Here is a 20335-nt window from a genome sequence, read left to right on the forward strand (position 1 = left end):
AAAGGCCTAAAAATGTCACTGGGAGCGTAAAAGGCTTCCTGAGAAAAGGCACAAAGGCAAGGGGCTGGTGCAGTCTCAGATATTGCACAGCAGGATATTGATCCTCGTGGTGGAGTTTCCTCACAGAGTCAGAATTAAATTCTGACACTTAACTCGTGCCTACAGGCAAAATTATGCCACCGATCCTGCTCTCCAGTTACTGGGGAGGGCCTTGGTGCATCCCTCCCGCACGCAGCCTGCGGTGCCGCTGCCCCTTCACCCCAGCGCACCCAGCCTGTGCCCGTGGCTTCAACTTCCCCCCGGGGTCACCGCCTGGTCAGGCCAATTTGCAAAGCTATTTTTTCTTTCTTTCCAGTCCCCCCCAGCAAACCATTTCTTTGGTCCAAGGTCAGTAATTTGACAGCATTAACTTGAACCTAGGGCACTGCCTCTCGGTCCCCAGTTGTTGCCGGCAAATGTATTTGCAGGAGGCACCGACTGCCGCTTCCTCGCACAAAGGAGAGGCAGAGTGCAAAGGGGTTTCCTCCTCTTTGCTGAACTACACACTTAAAAAAACAAGTGAGCAGTAAAGCAGGAGCCTCATTTCCTATGCCAACAAACGCTCTTGCTGAACTGCTTGGAATTCAGGAAGCTGCAGCAAGGATTTCAGCAACGCAACGGGGAGCCCTGTAATCAAACCCCAGTGAGCGCAGGGGAAAATAACTACTCCAGAACCCTGAAGTATTTTTAAGCACAAATAAATAAACAAACAAACTATTTCACTTTAGCTACAAGGCATTTAAAATGGAAACTAGGTTGTTAAGAGATTTTTAATTGCAAATGAGCATGGTAGGAACATAAAGCAATGTTTAGCCCACAAACATGCTTTTCATTAACCTCTTCCGCACCAGAACAGGTCGCTGGACTGGAATATATCCAGCTGCAGATCAAGATGACAGTGAAAAATTGTTAAAGGGAGGTAAAGCAGTGGGTATGAGGAATTAACCATCTCCTCAGCACTGGAGACCATTCCAGAGGTAGGCACACGCTGACTACCCCGCTGTGCCTACTCCAAAAATAACAGAAATTTAAAAAGTCACCCACTGGCATCTCCTATTGGCTCTGATTTTAAAAAATGGGGAAAAAAAATCTGAATCTGAGACACTGATACATTTTCACAAAACATTTTCCCTCTGCAGGGAAAAATCCAGTTGTGAGATGCTCCCAGCACTGACAACCAAACTCTGCATCAGCTCCTACTGCATGCTAGGATGGGTCAATTAATGGGCTCTGTGTAAAGTCCCCAAAATAAAAAATCCCAACTCTCTCAGAAGTTTTTCACCACTATTCTGAGCTGGCAGAAGCCATTTCTTGAGGGCTGGAAGCCCCTCCATTTCACTCAGAGTTAGTAAATATGAGCAAACATGATTTTTTAATAATTTTTCCTTGCTTGCATACACCGCTATAATTATAGAGTAAATTAGGTCAGGTGCAGAAAGCACCAATAAAGCTGTCTTCAAAGTACTTAACTATAGCAAAAGGAGCAGCCATGGACCAAACCCAACTTTTGTCCTAGGCCAGAAGGACCCGTGCAACTGCAGAGACTGACAACAGCAAGGGGGAGAAGGATAGAAAGGACAATAATCTCTGATTAAAGGGGAAAATTCCTCGGAGTAGTCATCTTACAATTAAATTATTTCTGTGGCAGCAACCAATTTTTGTAGTCACGATAGCCTAGAGATATTGTTATGCCAAAATCCGTTGAGGTAAAGAATATATTTTATTAGGTCAGTTAGTATTAGCTGGGAGGTGGCAGAGGAAGGGGAGAAGGTACAAGATTTTGGGCACACACCTGGTCTGGAAGCATATTAGGGGCAACTCTGCCCTCTGGGGCTCACTGCCTTCTGGCCCTGCTGGGACTCAGCTGTAGCTCTTCCACCTCTGAGAGATGGGAATGCCCGGGCTCATGGGCTGCACGCATGGGACATGGCAAGAACAGGAGCACGAAAGCCTCTCACTGAGTCTGGTTGGGACAATTTAACCCTCAGATGTTTGTAGCATTTGCTTGCTTACTACACCTTTGCTGAAAAATAGTTATCCTCCGTCATGCACACACGCATATAAACGTGTGTGGAAATGCACGTATAGATACACACCAAACACATTAGCAGATAGGAAGAATAAAGGTCAGGAAAACTGCTCATCTGTCACACTGAAGCTAATACAAAGCAGCAGCCTACCACTCTGCCCTCAATTTTCAGCAGGTCTTTGGTCTCCAGCACATATTTCACGTTTATATTCAAATGCCATTCTCTGCCTATCTGCTGTTACTGGTAGCTGTTGTTTTGAATGTACAGCTTATGCTTCCATTTCCTTGCACTGACTTGTATATTCAACTTTTAGAACCATCTACAGAAATACTGGTTTGATTGTATAAAGCTGAGAAGAGGGAGCAGACACTTTGATTTCTCCGGGCTCAAGGCCAACAAAAGCTTTTTAACAATGCTGCACAGGACTGGAAAAAGTGGTTACTAAACTTGCACTTCCCTTTGCAGACGCCTTGGTTCACGCAAAGCAATTCTGCCGGGAGTTCACACTATTTGTTTTTTCCCTTTTGGCCATGCCTGTGTGGCACAGAGCAGCACCCCACCGAGACGCCCACGCTGGCCCAAGCCCTGCGGAAACGCACTCCCAGAGCCTCCCAGTTTGCTGGCTGTGGATCTGAATAAAGCGTATCTGTATCCACACCTCGCGTGCTGCAGGTTTCCTGGCAAGCTTCATGACCCGTACGGGCCCAAGCACATGCACATCTGCAGCACGGATGGGCTGGGCAGGATGGGTGCACACACCTGGGCCAGCTGAGGACACAACAGCAGCACCCAACACACCAGGGTCCAGCCCCACCCCATCAAAACTGGGGGCCTGAAGTTACAAGACAAGTGACCCTCAAGCTCTTCTGTAGCCTCTACAGTTGTCCACCTCCCTGTAGTGTTGATTCAGAGGGAAAGACTTGAAGCACACAACCCAGAAACCTGCTGCAGGTCATGACAAAGAGGACCTGGAGTTCCCTGAGTGCCCCAACCACTGCTTGAGCTCCCTTCCGGGACTACAGACAACATGGGATGGTTCAACATTTCAGCCTCAAAACAACCTAAACAGTGCCTTATTTCCCTCTTCCATTAAAAAAATATATATTCATGATGTTAGAAAAATGTTTCCTTCCTTCTCAGTTGTGGACCTCCTTTACTTGTTCTGTTCAAGGTGCAACAGAAGGCAGTACTCCTCCCTGGCCTAGTGCATGCAATTCACCTACTTTTGAGGTTTTACAACAGGTAATATGAGCTTTACATCAACAACAGATGGGAGGTTCCTAGTTGGAATTCAGTTCTGTCCCCCAGGGCTTTTGGAAGAGACACAGATCTAAGAATCATTACTTCCTATGAAGAACAACCAACTGAAGGTCATTTTCACGTGTTTTACAGAATTGCACTATTTTAAATTCTCCTTTTGTGAGCTCTGTTAGAAAATGGCCCCTAAAGAGCGTAACAAGAGAACAGTTTCCAATGTAATATCTAGAAACATTCAGCATTCTTAAATTCACTGTTGCTATATGATTTACTGTACCTTTTCTTCAGAGGAGACTGTGAGCTTGTCACTTGATATTAAACTGCAAACCTGGTCCAGACTAAGGCTAAGAAATTCTTCTCCTAGCATCACCTCAGGAAAGTGCTGCTCTGTTCAACAAATGAAAAAGGGGAACACAAAATTATAATGAAATCCATGCTTTAAGTCAATGGAAGGGCTACAGCATTCAGAGAACTGCTATCGTTACAGCTCTGGGCAACCAAGACAAACAACACACTGCAACTGAATGGCCAAACAAAAAGAAAATAGTCTCAGAGGAGGCTAAGAAATGAGATGTTATTTGAAGTAACACAAGCTCCATGAGACTCTTTTGTAAATGGCAATAAAACATAAAATGGAACTTAACTTTCTGCAAAGCCACGAAGTACTTTCCAGTGGCAGATATGATTACTAGTGGCAATTGAGAAAAGCGTCGATACCTTCCTAAAGCAGTAAGTAACCTGGCTACCTTGAGATTCAATTCTTGCTCATTTCAACAACCTACCCAGAAGCAAATCTGCTCAACACTTAGATGAGAGGCTCCATCAAGGGTGTCTGATATTTGCAGTTATTTCAAGCAAAGCCCACTTTCAGCATGCACCAGCCGAACACAGTCAGCTTGGTGCACACAGGCCAGCAGTGAATAGTGGAGGCTCCCAGAGCACCCAGCTGAATCTGTGTGCACGAAGGAACACAACAGAGAGATAGGCAAGAGGGAAGCCTCGTCCCATGCACACATATGGGATCAGTTTTTCTCCCCTTCCAACTTTTTATTTTTCCCCAGAAACATATAAATTTCAGCTTCCCCCTCTTCCAAACCCTCAGCATCTATCTTCCCGGGCAGCCTTTCCTCTTCCTACTCAGACTGCAACCATACACATTTCTCTTCCCTTTTTTGCCTCCAAATTCCTCCATGCTGTAACTTCGGGAGCCACCTGAAAACAAAATACAGCCATTCACATCTCTGGCTGTAATCCCAAACTGGAAGAATTTAGTTTGCAGCACAAGCCCAAAAGGGATCATCAAATCTGTCATGCTTTACATCTAACCAAAGGGCACTAGGAAATAATTACTTTCTAGGAAAGAATTTCTAGGTCAAAATGGCCATTAGCTGGTCGAGAACAATTTTAGTTTTCCTAGCATTTCTTAGAAATACACACCAATTTAAGCTCACCTGCCATTTTCTATGTCTCATTTACCTTTGACTGAAACACAATTCTCAGCCACTTGATCTGAAGCAGCTTTTTTCAAGCCCTAACCCCTTTAGCTTTGAGAAGTTCAGACTCATATATCCAAAGAGCTCCCTCTGCAGCAAGATCTGCCTCTTGATTTCATCTCTGCAAAGTACTTTGCCTGCCAAAAAACAGCACTGCGGGGACACAAGCTGGCACAACTTCCCGAGAGTATCTCCTTGGAGATCTCACCCGAACAACTTCTTACCAACGCCACTGCTGCAGAGGGCACTTGGGCTTCCCCAGCCACAGACCCCTTTAGTCTGATGGGGACCAAAACACCACAGCTAAGCCAAAGGCTCCGATTAAAAAGATCAATAAAGTTTAGTACTGTGTTATGCTGGAAATCATATCTAAGATCTAATGAACTACTCTAGCCTTAAATACTTGAAAAACAGGAAATGCTCCCGACACAGTAATCTGTATGCACTCTGACTTCTGGACACAATCTCCTATTCATTCTAGATTGGCATCTGGCAGTAGAAAGATATTTGATCTCTTGCTATTTGTTGGAAGCGAGTAAAAATATTTACCGATTTTAATAAAGTAACTTGTGCCTGCTTCTATCAAGGCAGCTCCCCTACCTACTGAGGTTATCCATTGGCCAGAACCAAGCAGTTCTCAAGGAACTGAGCTCACGCACACAGGGGCTCTTGAGCCTGGGGACCTCTGTCTTTGTTTAATGCTGTTACATAAACAACATAGCGAAAAGAATTTTAATGGCATTTTTATTAATGGAGTTCCATTAACATTACATGGGCTACTGTACTAACTGGGACTTATGAAGGCCAATAAAACAACAAAGCAGACTTTCTAATTGCCAAACAACCAAATAAATATACAGTGAATGCACTGCTTGTTGGGTTAAAGATTAAACAGGGCCTGGAAGCAAGGATAATGAGATATTACAAGCAAGCCTTTACAAAATTAACCATTCCTTCCAGGGTACCTTTTCCTCCAGGGGATAATACAGCCAAAGCAGCTGAAAAAGGTTTTACTTTTATTTGCGGGAGAATAGGGGAGGACTCGGTGGGCACATTTTTATTCCACTGAGCCTACTTACGGTCCAATTAAGGACAAAAACATACCCAAGAAAATGGTGCAGGACAGAGCAGGTGCTCTGGGAGAGAGCAGGTGTATTTTTGCCTATATAAACAGACACAAAAGCAGAAAAACAAACTGAGTAGAGAAATTCTGATCAGAGTTCAAGGGCAACTGTCCCAGAGGAGACTGGAAAGTGCAGGGGAGTTAGGAGTACAGGCCCACTTGGAACAGCTTTACATTTACAACGCAGACGAGGAATGCTGACAGCCATTGCCTGCGCCTACTTATTGCAACCAAGCATGCCCACTCTCAAGGAATTAAGGAAATAAGGGTTTATCTACCCATGGTGTAAGCTACCAGTACCCCACAGATCAGAGGCTCAAACTGCATGACGGTTTGTTTTAGCTGAGTGTTCCCATTCCCACTCACAAGATTTAATTTTGCCCACTGCCAGTTATTCCTAGAGTGCACAAATCCCCAGCGACTGCTTCCTGCACTCAAAGGGCAGCACACCCTTTGAGAGGGCAATGGGTGAACACCAGCACTCCAACACCGTGCTGTTGAGCAGGAAGCCAAAGAGCTCACTAGGAACACTCCAAGGAACTATTTTGCAGGCTGGGATCCAAAGGATAGTGGGGTTGGGTTTTTTGTTTTTGTTTTAACCTTCTGCGCATTTCCCTGCCACCAAACTACATTTCACAATTTGCAGCATCACAAGAAGTCACAAGTCTACAACACAAAGTATATTCCCTTTCCTGGTCTAATACTAGAAGCACGATGAGACCAACCACTACGCACTGATCTTGCTCAGCCTATGAGTTGCTGCACCTGCAAGCAGGTTTACCTCGACAAACAGACGACCTTTTCCTCACCTGCGTAGGCATTTGCCTGCTGCAGCAGCTCGGTACACGCATGCACATCTGCGAAAGCTCGAATTCCAAGGCAGTTCGTGGGATGCAGCTGGGATTGAAGAAAGTCACAGCAGTTTTTTCTAACATCCATCAGCTGCAATAAGCTAGCAGCCGGCAACAAAACCTGGAACAACAAGAAAGGGAAATCGGAGATAGCAACAGAGAAAGTTTAATACCCAACTTGCATGAGTTAGATACAACCCCCCTCCAGACAGGGACACATCACTGTGGGGTGTGAGAAAGAAGGTTAACGTTTCAGCAGTATTTATACACGGAATTTTCCATTCTCTGAGAGATGGAAATGGCTATATTGTGTTGGGCTGAGAGCAGAGCTCTTCTCCTCAAAGGACCTCAAGTTGTGTAAGGGGAGGACAAAATGCAAACAACCAGGGACACACCTGAATCTCTGCCTTTGCTGCAGCTAGGTCCTGCCCATAGATTTGGTTTCCCCTGAAGAGCTTTATATTATTTGCATGTTTTACCATCACATTCAAAGCTGACACCACCCCAGCACCCTCAGAATCTCGAGCCTTCTTATTTCCATCAAAACCATGCTGGTTTTTGAGCAGGGTGCCCAAACTGCCCCACTAGAAAGGGAGACAGCAGCAAGCTCGAGCAGGTTCTGGTAACAGCAAGGCTCTCAGGAAAGATGGGGCCAACTATTCAAATCAACGGCCCCTGTTCTCAGCCACACAAAATCTGTGGACACCAGTGCTGTGGTTCATGACTGCATCTGAAAATGAGGTACTGCTTTGTACCTACAAAACCAAGGGCAGAAAAGAGAGACAAAACTGGGTCAGGAATGCCACATCTGCTGGAAAGACCATCTTGGAGGTCAATGAGCAAGGATAGGAAGTAGAAAATAACATCGGTCGGGATGTTACAGCCTGTGACATCAGCTACTTCCTTTCTTATGTCTTACAGCAACTGCAGACGTTTCTGATCCCAGCTCTTCCGTAGCTCTGGCTGCTTCACACATGGTCTTCAAACCGGGCATCTGTGCTCACCATCTGAGCACAGATTTCCGGAAAACTATTTCCAACAAAAAAAAAAAATGTGGCTGTTAAACAAAACAAGCAGGTTAACAGCACTCACCTCACTCACCTCCTCAAATCTTGATGGCAGAGAAGGGAAAAAGACCTCCCCTTCCTGCCTGCCTCCCCCCACACTCAGTTTCCCATCAGGGCAGGACACTCACAACTCACCCCAGGTGTTTTCTAAGCCTCTGACACATTCCAGCTCCAGCAGAGACCTACAGTACCTGACTGCTGCCAAGCAGCCACCTCAACAGGCAACAGTAAAAAAAAAAAAAAAAAACAATTAACCTGGGAGCCCATTTTGCCCCAAGCCTCTTGACGCCAGGAGGAGATTAGAGTTTGTGGTTTTGATTAAATCGAGATGGCAACGCTCTTGCAGTTTTGGAACCTAGCCGTGAGCAACTTTCTACCTGGCTGAACGAGCTCCTTCCAGCAGCAGAAAGGTGAGTGCCTGGCTTGCACGATGGATGGGAACTCCCTGCAGACTACCTGTGACCAGCCAGAGCTTCCTCCAAGCACACCCTACCATCAAGAGTGCCTGCAGATGCCTAGCTGAAGCGTTTGGGGATACTGCCTCTGAACTACTGTCAGTGATACCCACATGCCAGATCCCCTTGGACATCCCACTACTGCTATCCTGCAGCCTCAGGCTGGCTTGACAGGGCAGCAGAGAAGCAGCCTCACACCACTGCAGTTATTGTGAAAGGAGCGTTATCATATAATGCTTTAGAAGTAGGATAAAAATAGCTTATCAACAGATGAGTGGATTTTCTCTTTCTTATTTCCCAGCTGAACATCTTACCGCTCTACTTGTTTGTTTTTTGTTTTTTTTTTTACCAGGGAAGGCAAAAAGCAAGCAAAGGATATCCGCTAGCACAATGTCTGTTTCCTTTAGAAATAACAAGAGGAAATGCCCTGCCTAAACGTGCAGCAGGACCAAGCTGCAACCCCATTAAAATCCAGGCAAGTTACTCACTTGGGTCTGGATTTGGCTTTTAATATTTGAACTCCAACTACTGCGAACAATTTAGAGCACGTACTGTTCATCTGGCTTCTCCACCAGATCAGCCTCCTCACCAGATCCAGTCGTCTTTCAAAACTCTATCAAAATTACCTGCTACTGCTACCGAGACTGATTTCTTTGCTAAATAAATTATGTCCAGAACCTCATCTATGGTACAAAACAGCAATAACCATCCATTTCTCCAGCTGTGCTCTCACTCCGCAGACTCTGTACCAGCCTCAAGTGTAACAGAACATCGTCTGTGCAATTAAACACTTTCATAAACCTTTGATGTCTCTGAACCAGAAACATCTTTCAGCCAAAAGCGATCTGTGTTGCCGTGAGGTTCATTCCATATTCAGGGCATTAACACTAGGCTTCAGAGACTGGGGTTAGTTCCCTCCTCTGCCACGGCCTTGCAGGTAACCTCAGCCAAGAGGCAACCTGCACTATTCCTCTGCAAAACGGGGCGAGGAGCGCTTCCCCAAAGCAGAGACATTAAAGCTTTTAAGCTGCTTTGACAATTTAGTCAAATTGGAAGCCAAAAAGGGTGTTGGCTGTAATCCTCAGCAGCACATCCAGGGCCACAGCTGGGACCGCACATCTGCCCAAACAGGGAGACAGCTCCCGGGGGAAACCACGAGCAGAGAAACAAGCAGAGCTCACATTTGCAAGGCAGGTTAAATGCTCGGTTTTTACTTAATAGCTCAACAGTGCACATGGAACAGAGATAAAACGGCATTATTGTAATGTGGCTTTTCAGCGTAAGGAAGGCAATTAAGGCTTTATCGCTCCCCAGTTGCTACCAGGCAATGCCAAGCGTGAACAATGGTGCTTCTACTTAAATGTTCCACCTGGGGTGAAATAGCCAAGGCAGCGGCATGCATGGCAGGATCAGAAAGCCACAAACCTCTCCAGGAACAGGCATAAGAAGGGATACAGGGATGAGAGAGAAAACAGGGGAGTAGCTTGCAACTTCCCTCCTAATCTACCTTCTCCAACTTCACTGCACAGAACAGCTAAACAGGCTCTTGGTAAACAGTTGGTTAAAAAAAAGTGGAGGAGCACCTGCCAGGCTTCCAGCACAGTCCTCTGATGCCACACACGAGTTTCTTCTCACCTTTCTGTAAGGCCAATCTCACCTAGATGACTTCCCGAAGGCTGAAAAGGTCCCCGCACCCACAACTCTGTCTTGCTGTTGGAGGACTCTCCAGCACCCCAGGAGGGTGACACAAAGCAACGAGTTATTACAGCAGGGAGAAAACAGACCTGATTTATTGCATCTCCTAAAGCTGAGCTGAAAGGCGCTCTGCAAACTGTACAAGCTGTAGCTGCAGCTTTTGGAGCACACAGAGGGGCGGGAGATGAAATGACCCACTTAGTACCCTTCATCATTGCAGTACCCAAACTTCTTTTCCCCCCCGAGAGTCTCCTTCCTCTGTTTTGAAGTCCTAAGTCCTTTGGGAAACACAAGGTGGGGAAGCACACTTCTGAAAAGGAAGCGCTACAGATGCTAGCAAAGCTTTTTTCCTCCTTTCTCGAGACATTTTTTATTATGATTATTATGTTTGAATGCTGACAGTTTCAACATCTATTTCCCCCGGTCAGTTGATTTCTAGACATCTCTTCATTTTTCTTTCCACAAGCCATACCTCAGACCGCAGTAGTGTACAAGGACACCACGCATGTGGTATGCTGCACCTCATTAATAGGAATTTAATCACGAAATCAGGTTAATCAGGACTTTTCCCAGGGAATCATTACAACCCTAATGGCAGTGACTTTCTTAATTGGAAGGGTAATTCTCAGGCTGCAAGTAATTAAGTGCCATCACTAAGGATGGGTACAAAGTGCTGAAGGAGGACTGTATTCACTGTCTACAGACAGAGGTTCGGGTGTCTTTACAGGAGCTCCTAGGAGAATGAAAAGCCTCCTCTCAGATCTCCATTCAGTGTCACAGCCAGCCTGGACACACCAACCCCATGATCTCCGGCAGCTTCAGCACTATTTCTTTTCCAAGATAAGCACACCAAGAACCTTATGAATGCAGATGTTTACCACACTGCGTTTCTGGGTGGAGAAGCACTTTTTCTTTGAAGTGGAAGCCCAACTGGATCATTTTTATAATTTCTTGCCTTCCAGAAGGATATGGATTTCCACAGGTGCAGAAAAGTAACCTGTACCTGGAGAGGGAACTCCACACACAACTGCTCCAATTCTTGTGTCACTCGTTTCACCTTCAGATCGGGGACAGCTGTTGACTTCTGTCATCAGTTTTCTGCACTTTTCCCCCATTGTATTTGCTCACGGATGGAAAAACCTTGTTGTTCAAGTCTGAATAAAACCTTCCTCCCTGAACGACAACAGCTCTGACCCACCTCCCACTGCCAGCCCATCTGCAGGATGTTGTGCTCCAGCAGCACAGCACTGTTGGCACAAGAGCACTGGGCTCTTATTTGCAGTGCAATGTGTCTCCTGCCACGCACAGAAAACACCACAACAAAGACAAGGACAGCCAAAGCAGCCAACAACTCACCTGCTTCAGCAACATGAGTGTGAGTATCTCTAAGCCTCCTAATACACGGCTAAATAATTCTCTAGCATGCTCTGAGATAGATTTGCTGGTTCTCCATACGCCAGCACCAGCGTCACAGCTTCGGGCCACCTAACAACCAATTAACGTCATATAACAATCTTTTTTCTTGTAATTTCTCCAATGGAATTAACTGGCACGCATACCCAGAAATCACTTCTTCCATCTGCTGAGGAAGTCTGAACAACTGGGTGTCAAACTGCACAAAAACCCTTAGATGCACCCTCTTCCAGCTAGGAAATCGGAGCTCCGGACACGAGATAGCTGCTGGGAGCTGAGGAAGTCTGACGACGAGACGGTGAAGGAACATTGCTGAAACATCGCAGACCGGCACCACCGAGGCACCCTTCCAGCTGGATGGCTGACGGAGCCGCGCAGCAGGAGGACGTGACAACGTAAAATACCAAAACTGCTCACGTCTTCCTAAGGCTGCCATTGTTAATCCACACCGATGGCTTAATTGTTCACTTCCGTTTGCCTTTACCCGGGTGAACCTTTCTGAGGAATCACAGAATACTCTTTTACGTAGACTTTTCTCTCTGTGGCCATTAACCTGTTTATGGCATTCTGTTCAGTGGTTAAATACCCACAGACGGTATGGAAATTCCTCTTTAATCTTTCTATGGGCTTCATCACAAAATTCTATCAAATTCCACAAAACATTTTCAAGACAGACATTTTTAACATAACAAAAGGGTCTAGTCAGTTGATCTTGCTCTAGATGAGCTTCATTTCTTATGAATTAATTTCCCTGCAGACTATAGAGTTATTCACAGTGTGCTTATTTAAACAAATCGTGAAGAAAAGGGAGTGCTTTATTAGACTGGGAAAAAGCTCATTGCCTAAATCTTAGTATTCACCAAACATATTTTTGATCATACTGTCCGAGAGATGTGAGCCAAAATATGAGGATAGGCACGGCTCTTAACTTCAACTCTCTGTAATCCCTAGGCCAACATAAGGCAGAATACGGTTAGGTTTCACTAAAAAAAAGTTATTTTTCTGTTTGATTGGAAATGCAACACCTGGACTTCTCGGGGCAGGTCTACCCTGCCAGTGCAGAGCAGGATGGAGCTGGCCGTGCAGCCACCCTACTTATACGCAGGTGCAGCTCTACACGAGCACCGAGGTGCTCTCGTGGGGGAACAGCTAGAGCACGTGCAGTAACTTCAGGCAAGCCTCTCTCCATGCAGACTGATAGGATCCGGCACGCCAGATGGCAGCTGGAGCTCAGCACATCCCACGTGCCGAGTGGGTGCTCGTGGGCCACCTAACAACCAGAGCAGGGAAGGAACGCATACGTTTCTGAAAGCACGTGGATACAGCCTTCACATTTCCCCCAGGAAGAGATGGCAGCTTGACAGGGTGTAAATGTCATTTTTCCTCCAGCAACAGGAGGCCCCAGAAGTCCAAGAATCTACTCTGCTTCCCCACTACGTGCTACTGAAGTAGTGCAGGAGCTCACATCCTTACAACCTTTGCTACACGCTGCAGTTAAGCACAGGACCTTGCAGTGGACAGGTAGCTCAGGGGGGTTTGAACATCAGCTTCTTTGCTGCAAAGGCACCTTGAAGGTCTCCTCACCGGTGGTCCCCAGGGGCCTGGCTTGCACAGCCTCACCGCAGGACAACCAGGGTCCACAAACTGATGTGATAAGAGCCTGATGTGAGAAGAGCCAGGTCGAGAGCAGGCCAGAAAGACAAGTTTGTACCGCTGGAGGGCAGAAAGAAGACACCCACAGGCTTGGGTCATGAAGGATGGCCCACGGCTTAGACCACAAAGCAGACATACGTCAGGTTTTGCAGAGTTTCCTGCAGGAAGAGCCACACGCTACAGCACAGCAAGAACCTGTGCCCTCCCTAAGGGACCAGAACAGGCAAGCGTGTCCCATCCACAGCAAGAACTCAATTTCACGCAGTAAAGGACTTCGTGCCAGTCTAATTTTGCTGTCTTAATTAGGTCAACAGAACGCAGGCAGCAGCATTTCCCCTCCCTCTCCCTCTCCAGCGAGACAGACACCGGCTGCTGTTACCCTGCCCGATGCCCACATCACCGAGAGGACAACAACAGGCCTAAACTACCGCTTGCAAACAAAACCAGGGAACAACCAAAAAGCACGCCTGCACACAAGCTCCCAGCATCCCTTCCAGACATCAGTGGCTAAGTGCACAGCCGTTTTCTTACAGTCAAAGAAAGAGAAGAGAAAAGGCTTTACCAGCAGCCACAGCTATGTGACACAGACAACAAAACACTCTTCCCTGCATCCTGCTTTATCTGTAAGGCTGCCTTTCAACTACCCCTTCCACTTTCAGACAAATATTTACCTCAAAGAGCTGCAAGACAGAATGCACACAAAGAAGGGAAGAATGCCCTCATTTTAACAATATATTCCACTCAAAGCTCTGCCAAACTAATCAAACTCCCCAGAAGAACTTAAAAACTAACAGTCAGATTGCTCTGTCAGGACCTTAAAACCACATTCGACGCGCTGCTTGTTTGACTATCTTCTGACCTTTGACAGACTGACCCACAAGTCAGCAGCTTCTTGGAATGCAAATGCCTAAGCTCGTTATAAAAGCTTGATACGAAAGCTAAATGCAACATGACGTACGCGCAGGGAAAGCAGCAAAGTGCCTCAAGACTGAACAAGGCTGGCAGGAGCTCTTTTAAGCTCAACCTTTTACTTCCAGCAGCCTGAAGAGATCACTCACCCCTCTCCAAGGCTTTTGAGTTTCAAGCTTCTGGCTTGGGTTTCCAGGGAGCAGCTGAACCAGACTCACCTGCACGTTCTCTTCCGTGACCTCTATCTCGGCTGTGTAGATGTAATCAATCAGCTTCCTCAGCGTCTGCCCATCGACATCTTTTATCTCGATCTTCTTGGCTTTACTTTCAGACATGTCTCCTGAAAAGCATTTCAAAAGGACAGTCAGAGTTCGCTTGGCAGGAGCTCTTTTCAGCCCTTGCTCCCCCCACATCCAGCACATACTCCTGGTATCTAATAGACTGCCCTGACACTATCCCTGACTATCTAAGGACAACTGGCAAGGCTCTCAGAACCTCTTAATGCAGCCTAAAGAGCACCTCAACATTGGAAGACACTAGCGTAAGATAAAAGTCATCAACAAATGCAACATGGAAAAGAAAAAGCAGGAAAAGAACCTGCAAGTTCACCCGCATTCAAACACATACAGGGGCTGAAAAAACAACACAGCCTTCAGCCGTGTTTCATCACAGGGACAGACTCAAAGAGACCGTGGACAAGCCTTAGGAGGGCTTTATTCATATATTTAAATATGTATATTGGTAGATGAATCATCTGCAGCAGCTGAGTTAGGGTGCTTTATGGTATACCCTATGATAAAAGATAGCGCCACCCTCTTTCTTGAGGAATAACCTGAAACCTGCTGAGGAAAACCAGCAAGGATCCAGTGTGCTGCACGCCTCTCCCCTAAATTATCTTGCTGTAACCTGTCCGCACAGCTGCACCTTACAAAAAGCATCTGTCCAAGATGTCCTTGTCATTGCAGGCACCACGCACGCAGACCCTGTGCATACAGGAGCGCGTCCCGGTAACAAAAGCGCGGTGGGAAGGAGGAGGAAAGACTCCCCAGGTCCCTTTCCAGCATTCACACGCAGGGTGAGATCACCCAGCCCAGCCTTTAATCAGCAGGATCTCCAGGAACCACAGAACAGAAAGAGCAAGCTCCAGAGCAGAAAGGAAACGACAGATGAAAAAATACAGACAGACAAAGGACAGCTTGAAGAAATGTCAATTCTGAAACCAGGACAGGAATAATCACTACTGTAAGAAACCTGGTGACTCAATACTGCTGTGGGATTAAGAGGAAAAATAGTTTCTGCAGCCTATGTGAGAAGTAATTACAGCCTACATCCCCACACCGAGCACGACAAGACGCGGCCGGGCACATTTAGTGCACAGCACACGGCACGGAGTCAGATGCTAAAGGGGGTCCGAACCGGAGCAAAACCTGGAGCCTGGAAATTAAACTCCTGGGCCTTCACTTATGCCCATAAGGAGGTAGATAACAGGAGTCAGGCCAGACCATAAGTATTAGGAGGGCCAACACCACCCAAAGGGAAGCGGACTGAAATAATATTTGCTCCAACTTCTATTTTTAAAATCAAATAAAATTTTATTCAGAGACACCCGTGAATACAAACATACAAGTACAAAGAGATAAATGACCTAAATTTGGGGGGCTTTCAAAGCACGTAGGATTTTTTGACTGACAAAATAAACATCTCCCAGCACTTCTCCCCCCCAAAAATCCATCTCCAGAGATGAGAGGAGGATTCTGAGAGCAGACCAGTGCACACCAGCCTACGCGGAGCTGGCGCTGCCTGCAAGGAGCACCCAGACAAAAACCCTACGGAGGCAAGGGGCAAAGCAGAGCAGCCACGGCACTGACAGCGCTCGCTGGAACCAGGGGCAGAGGAGAGGCTGGGATGCTCTCACCCATGATCGATACAGAAATAGCTCAGAGGGACCGATCCGACAACATCATCTGTCTCCGTGGCGCTCATGTGACACAGCCAACAAAAAATAAAGGCAGTGTGGGCTTCTACACCCACCAGCAAGCTGCCAGCCCTGCATGCTAACGTCCCCCACTGGCTCTGGACTGGCAACGTCCCCGTGCACCACCACCGAGGGGAGGCTCACACGTGATGTCCCAGCAGTGAAGTCGGGACCGGACCCTTCCAGCCACATCCTCCTACCAAAAAAATAAAATAATTAAATCAAACCCCCAAACCTCACGCCCCTTTCCCAAGTCAGACCCAAGGCTCACCCAATACCCTAATGACAGAGTGATTCAGAGCATTAACAGCACCTCCCCCGGATGAGGGCTGTGCTGAGAATGAACCTAACGGGTGCTGGGCTGTGCTGCACAGACCCTGACCCTGCAGCCAAGCAGATACAAGGGACAGAGTAACGGGGCACAAAGATGTGAGAACAGGCAGCATGCCTGCAAGCTGAGCTTTTTTAGGGGAATTTACCTTACAGACACGAGGGCCTTGTGAAGACAAGTCCTTCATGCCCCGTACACAACACCAGCGCTGCTCTCTCCCTTCCTCCTTGTACTTTCTCCTGCCGCCAGCCTGCTCAGCTCTTCAGCTTTGTCACGAGAGGCTGCTGTCAGAACTGCAGCAGCTCACAGTGCCTTGTTTACCCAGCACAGCAGCTTGCCCTGCCTCAGATTTACTGCGCTTGAGATGCTTCCCAGCTCCCAGCTTCTGTTGTTTCCCAAGTCAGAGATGTGCTGAAGGAGGAGGACTCGCAAGCGTACTGACTACCAAGGCCACAGCCCCTCATGCACGGGGGCTGTTAGAGATCTGAAAGGAAGACTTCTGCACTGCTGCCTCCTCACCCGGCGCTGCCAAGATCCCCCCACGTTTCTCACAGGAACGGTCCCAGCAGCATCTCTGCAGTGTCTGTTGTCCTTCCTGAAACTATCACGTTTTATTCTACACTGATGGAAATTACTGCCACCACTCATCCCTGCTCGGCATGGTGCCAGCAGGGGCTGTCCATCCGAAATGCTCTAAAAAGCAGTAAAGAATTAGGAGGTGCTGGGTCCCATCTCTCCTTCAGTGGGGGAGGATACAAATGGAAAACATGCCTTTTTATTTTAGGACTTGCCAAAGCTATTGTGAAGAGACATGCCTAACCAGAGGACACCAGGTGGTGTAAGATAGATCCCACGGTCATCACAAGGTCATCCACGAGCCCAAAATCAGGCCCAACCTACAGCAACAGCACCTGCGGAGCAGGCATCAGACACAGGGAATGAGCCGTGGGTTTCGGTTTGGCTCCCGCTGCTCAAGGCTTTACACTGACCATCCACTACCACATGGCTGCCAGCACTGCCACAGGTTCCCCCAGCTCCACAAAAATCATTTCCCCCAGCAGGGACTCAGCACAAGCTGCCGCTGCCCCGTCCATCCTGCACCCGCCCTGCAGGTGCACGCACAGCACAGCTGTCAAGCCGCACTGCTGACGTGCAAAGCAAAACTGAAAAATAAAACGCAGCTAATAGCCAGGCTGCGATGTTAAAATCTCACCCTCCAGAGACTGAAACAACACACAGCTGGAAGCAGATCACACGCTCAGCCTTTGCAAGAGGAAGATCCAGGCCTTAGAAATCTAGGAGCAGCTGGACCAAAAGCGAATGGGGAGTTGTTCTCTGCCTGCCCTGCTGCCCCCGGGACAGGCTGGGGGCCCCGCAGAGGCTGTCACCCAGCCCAGGGCAGCGCCGAGGCAGCCACATGATCGCGGCTGGTGGTTAGCTGATTACTGTTTAACTCGCAGCATGAGGGATTACACGTCCGGAGAATTCCTGCATGGAAACATGAGCGGCCCCGACCCCGCTCTGCACCACCGCGTTCCTGCTCAGGTGACCTCTAAAGATCAGAGGGCTTTCCAGTAAATTTTTTTTTTTTTTTAATTCTCATTAGGAATGAGCATCACAAGTACTCCCAAGTCCTCTCCGAGGTGCCCTCTGCCAACAGGTGCTTCTGAGCAGGGCTTGCTCCTCTGCCTCCTCACCACAGCCAGCACCCACCCGCTTCCAGCTCCCTAGAAAACACGAATGCTTTCCCCCTTCGCTCACCGCACAGGCAAGGCCACCACGGCAAACCTCACATCTCAGCTAACATTCAGACATCGGTTTACACTTCAGCATTACAGGCTTTTTTCCCCCCTCCATTAAAGAAAGGAAGAAAGGATTCCCAGATGAGAGGCTTTCCTCAGAAATGCTGCATTCTGCTTCCAGCGAAGCAAAATAAAAGCAAGCCTAACCCAAAGGCTTGTAGGAGCAAGAAGCATCCACGTGGCCTGTTTCCAAACAGGTCCAAGAGTTCCTATTGAACTTGGCTTTCTCCTCCCCAAGGCCACAAACCAGGGAACATAAAACAGTGGGAAAACCTCCCAAAATGCTGAAGCTCTGGGACTGTAATCACCATTCTCTGGAGCATACAAATGTTTTATTTCTATTGGGTTAAGTCTGTTTCTATCCTGGAAAGGAGGGGCGAGGTAAAGGAAGAAAGCTAAGGAGCTCCTGACCAACTGATAGTACTAGAAGGACTTAAATAAGTTGGTCACTTGCCTGCCTTGGGACTGACACAGCTCTTCTTGCTGTTCTGCCTGGGCACAGCCAGTGACAAGCACAGCCTATAGGTATCACACAAACAGAGCAAGAATTTCGTCCTCTCCTTCTCTTCTCACTGAGATTGCATCTGCCATTACCAAAATATGCCAGAGCGCAACAACACCCTCTGCAAAAAGGCAGGGCTGCTAATACATGCTTGGATCTGGAGAACAACGGTGTTATTTCGGGCAGCAGCAACAAGTGCCATGGGAGATTAAACATCCGTGACCGCGAATAAGCGTCTGCGGGGCTGGGCCTTGAAACTACAACTTTTACGCCAGCAACTTCTTTGATGTGCACCACAACCATTAGGGCACTGCACATGTGCTTGATGTTAATGATGTGTGTTTTCATGACCCGAGTTCTTGTTAAGGAATTAAAAAACATGCACCCAGCAAGTCCAGCCTCCTAATAATCTTCACGTGAGCTCTGTGCTACGCGCTCCCCCTGTAGCCACGCACCACTCCCAAGGCCACGGATTGTGCCTAAAAGAATTAGCCAAGGATGATCAGCAACATCCATCACACGCAGCGAAGTGCAGACCGAGCCGTACTTCTCTCTCAAGGCCATGCCTCCTGCCCCTGCTCAGCTCCTGCCGGAGGCACAGCAGAGCTCCCAGCCCCTTCAACCCGAGCGCAGGGTCTGGTGCAGAGAGGGGTACCTGTAAACATCGCACAAAAATAAGGGCTGCAGGCCGCAAGGACCACGCGGTGGGCTTCCATCTCCACAGTTTCAGCCACAATCACCACATCGCAGAGGAGCCGCTTGCTGGAAAAACACCAGAAAAGACAAAGATCATTTCAGAACTCCCGGTCAGAAAAAAAAAAAAAAAAAAACTACATTGGTAAAGCCCCAGAAAAATAAGCAGAAGTCCTACCATTACAGACAAGGCACCTGAGCTCCTGCCAAATCCCAGTGCAAGGTCCTCCTGTCCTTCAGCTACCAGCTCCCACCAGTGCTCCCCTACAAAGCAAAGCCTGAATCCTCCCAACACTGCAAGATTGACCACGGTTCTGTTGTCTTCCAGAAAAACTACGGAAGCCAAACAAGGTCTGGATGGGAAAGGGACTCCCTCCACCTCTCAAAAGTAGAGCTTAGGGAAGGTACAGAAGAGCTTAAGAGTTTGGGCACCACCTGGAGCCAAGCACTGGCAGATCTATAAAGCGAGTACCAGTCATGCAAGGAAACACCAGCAGTAATTTCACCTTTCCACAGGAAAAAGGCAGAGTGAAAAAACAATGTTATTTCTGCATGTTTTGGCCCTGAAGAACATGACCAGCAAAACACCTGCTGGTGCTGACCAGTGCAGAGGCTGCCCCAAGCCCAGGGAGGAGCAGCCCGTCGGTGAAGTCTATCTGGGGGCCTGAGGACTTCATTTGCAACAGGAATTAGTCTGGGATTAAGAGGCACCAGGATAAAAACAAGGGGCTCCAAATGAAAACCAAAAAACTTCTGAGCTCCCCCACTGACTCATTGTATGTCTTTGGCAAAGCCACTTCATTAATCAGTGACCTTTCCTACCAGCCCCACGTACATCCTTTGAGGATTCATTAGTTAATGTTTGCACAGGGCTTCAGAGATGTAGACAGCTAGAAGTGCTCAGCCTCCCAATAAATTGGTTTAAGATGTTTGAGCATACAAATGCAAAATAAGGGTGTTCTTTCCAAATGTCAAGCCTGAAAAAAAAGAAGTTCTGTGTCTGTAAATCTAGATGTCGCCTTCTCCTCAGAAATGTTTATCACGATG

The 20335-nt window shown here is 47.5% G+C and overlaps 1 protein-coding gene across 3 annotated transcripts in view; it reads right to left on the bottom strand.

The window, feature by feature from the left end:
* KLHL3 (kelch like family member 3) overlaps positions 1 to 20335 on the bottom strand; it is a 41391-nt gene that overhangs the window by 11602 nt on the left and 9454 nt on the right. For all 3 annotated transcript variants that reach the window (XM_080555043.1, XM_080555044.1, XM_080555042.1), the window contains 4 exons: positions 19251 to 19357; positions 14204 to 14325; positions 6752 to 6914; positions 3604 to 3713 (listed from right to left, as the gene is read on the bottom strand). In XM_080555043.1, coding sequence (XP_080411169.1) covers positions 3604 to 3713; positions 6752 to 6914; positions 14204 to 14325; positions 19251 to 19357 — 502 coding nt within the window. The remainder of the gene's footprint in view (positions 1 to 3603; positions 3714 to 6751; positions 6915 to 14203; positions 14326 to 19250; positions 19358 to 20335) is intronic.

This window comes from Anser brachyrhynchus (genome assembly GCF_964034855.1).
Source record: "Anser brachyrhynchus genome assembly, chromosome: 14".
Taxonomy (NCBI): Eukaryota; Metazoa; Chordata; class Aves; order Anseriformes; family Anatidae; genus Anser; species Anser brachyrhynchus.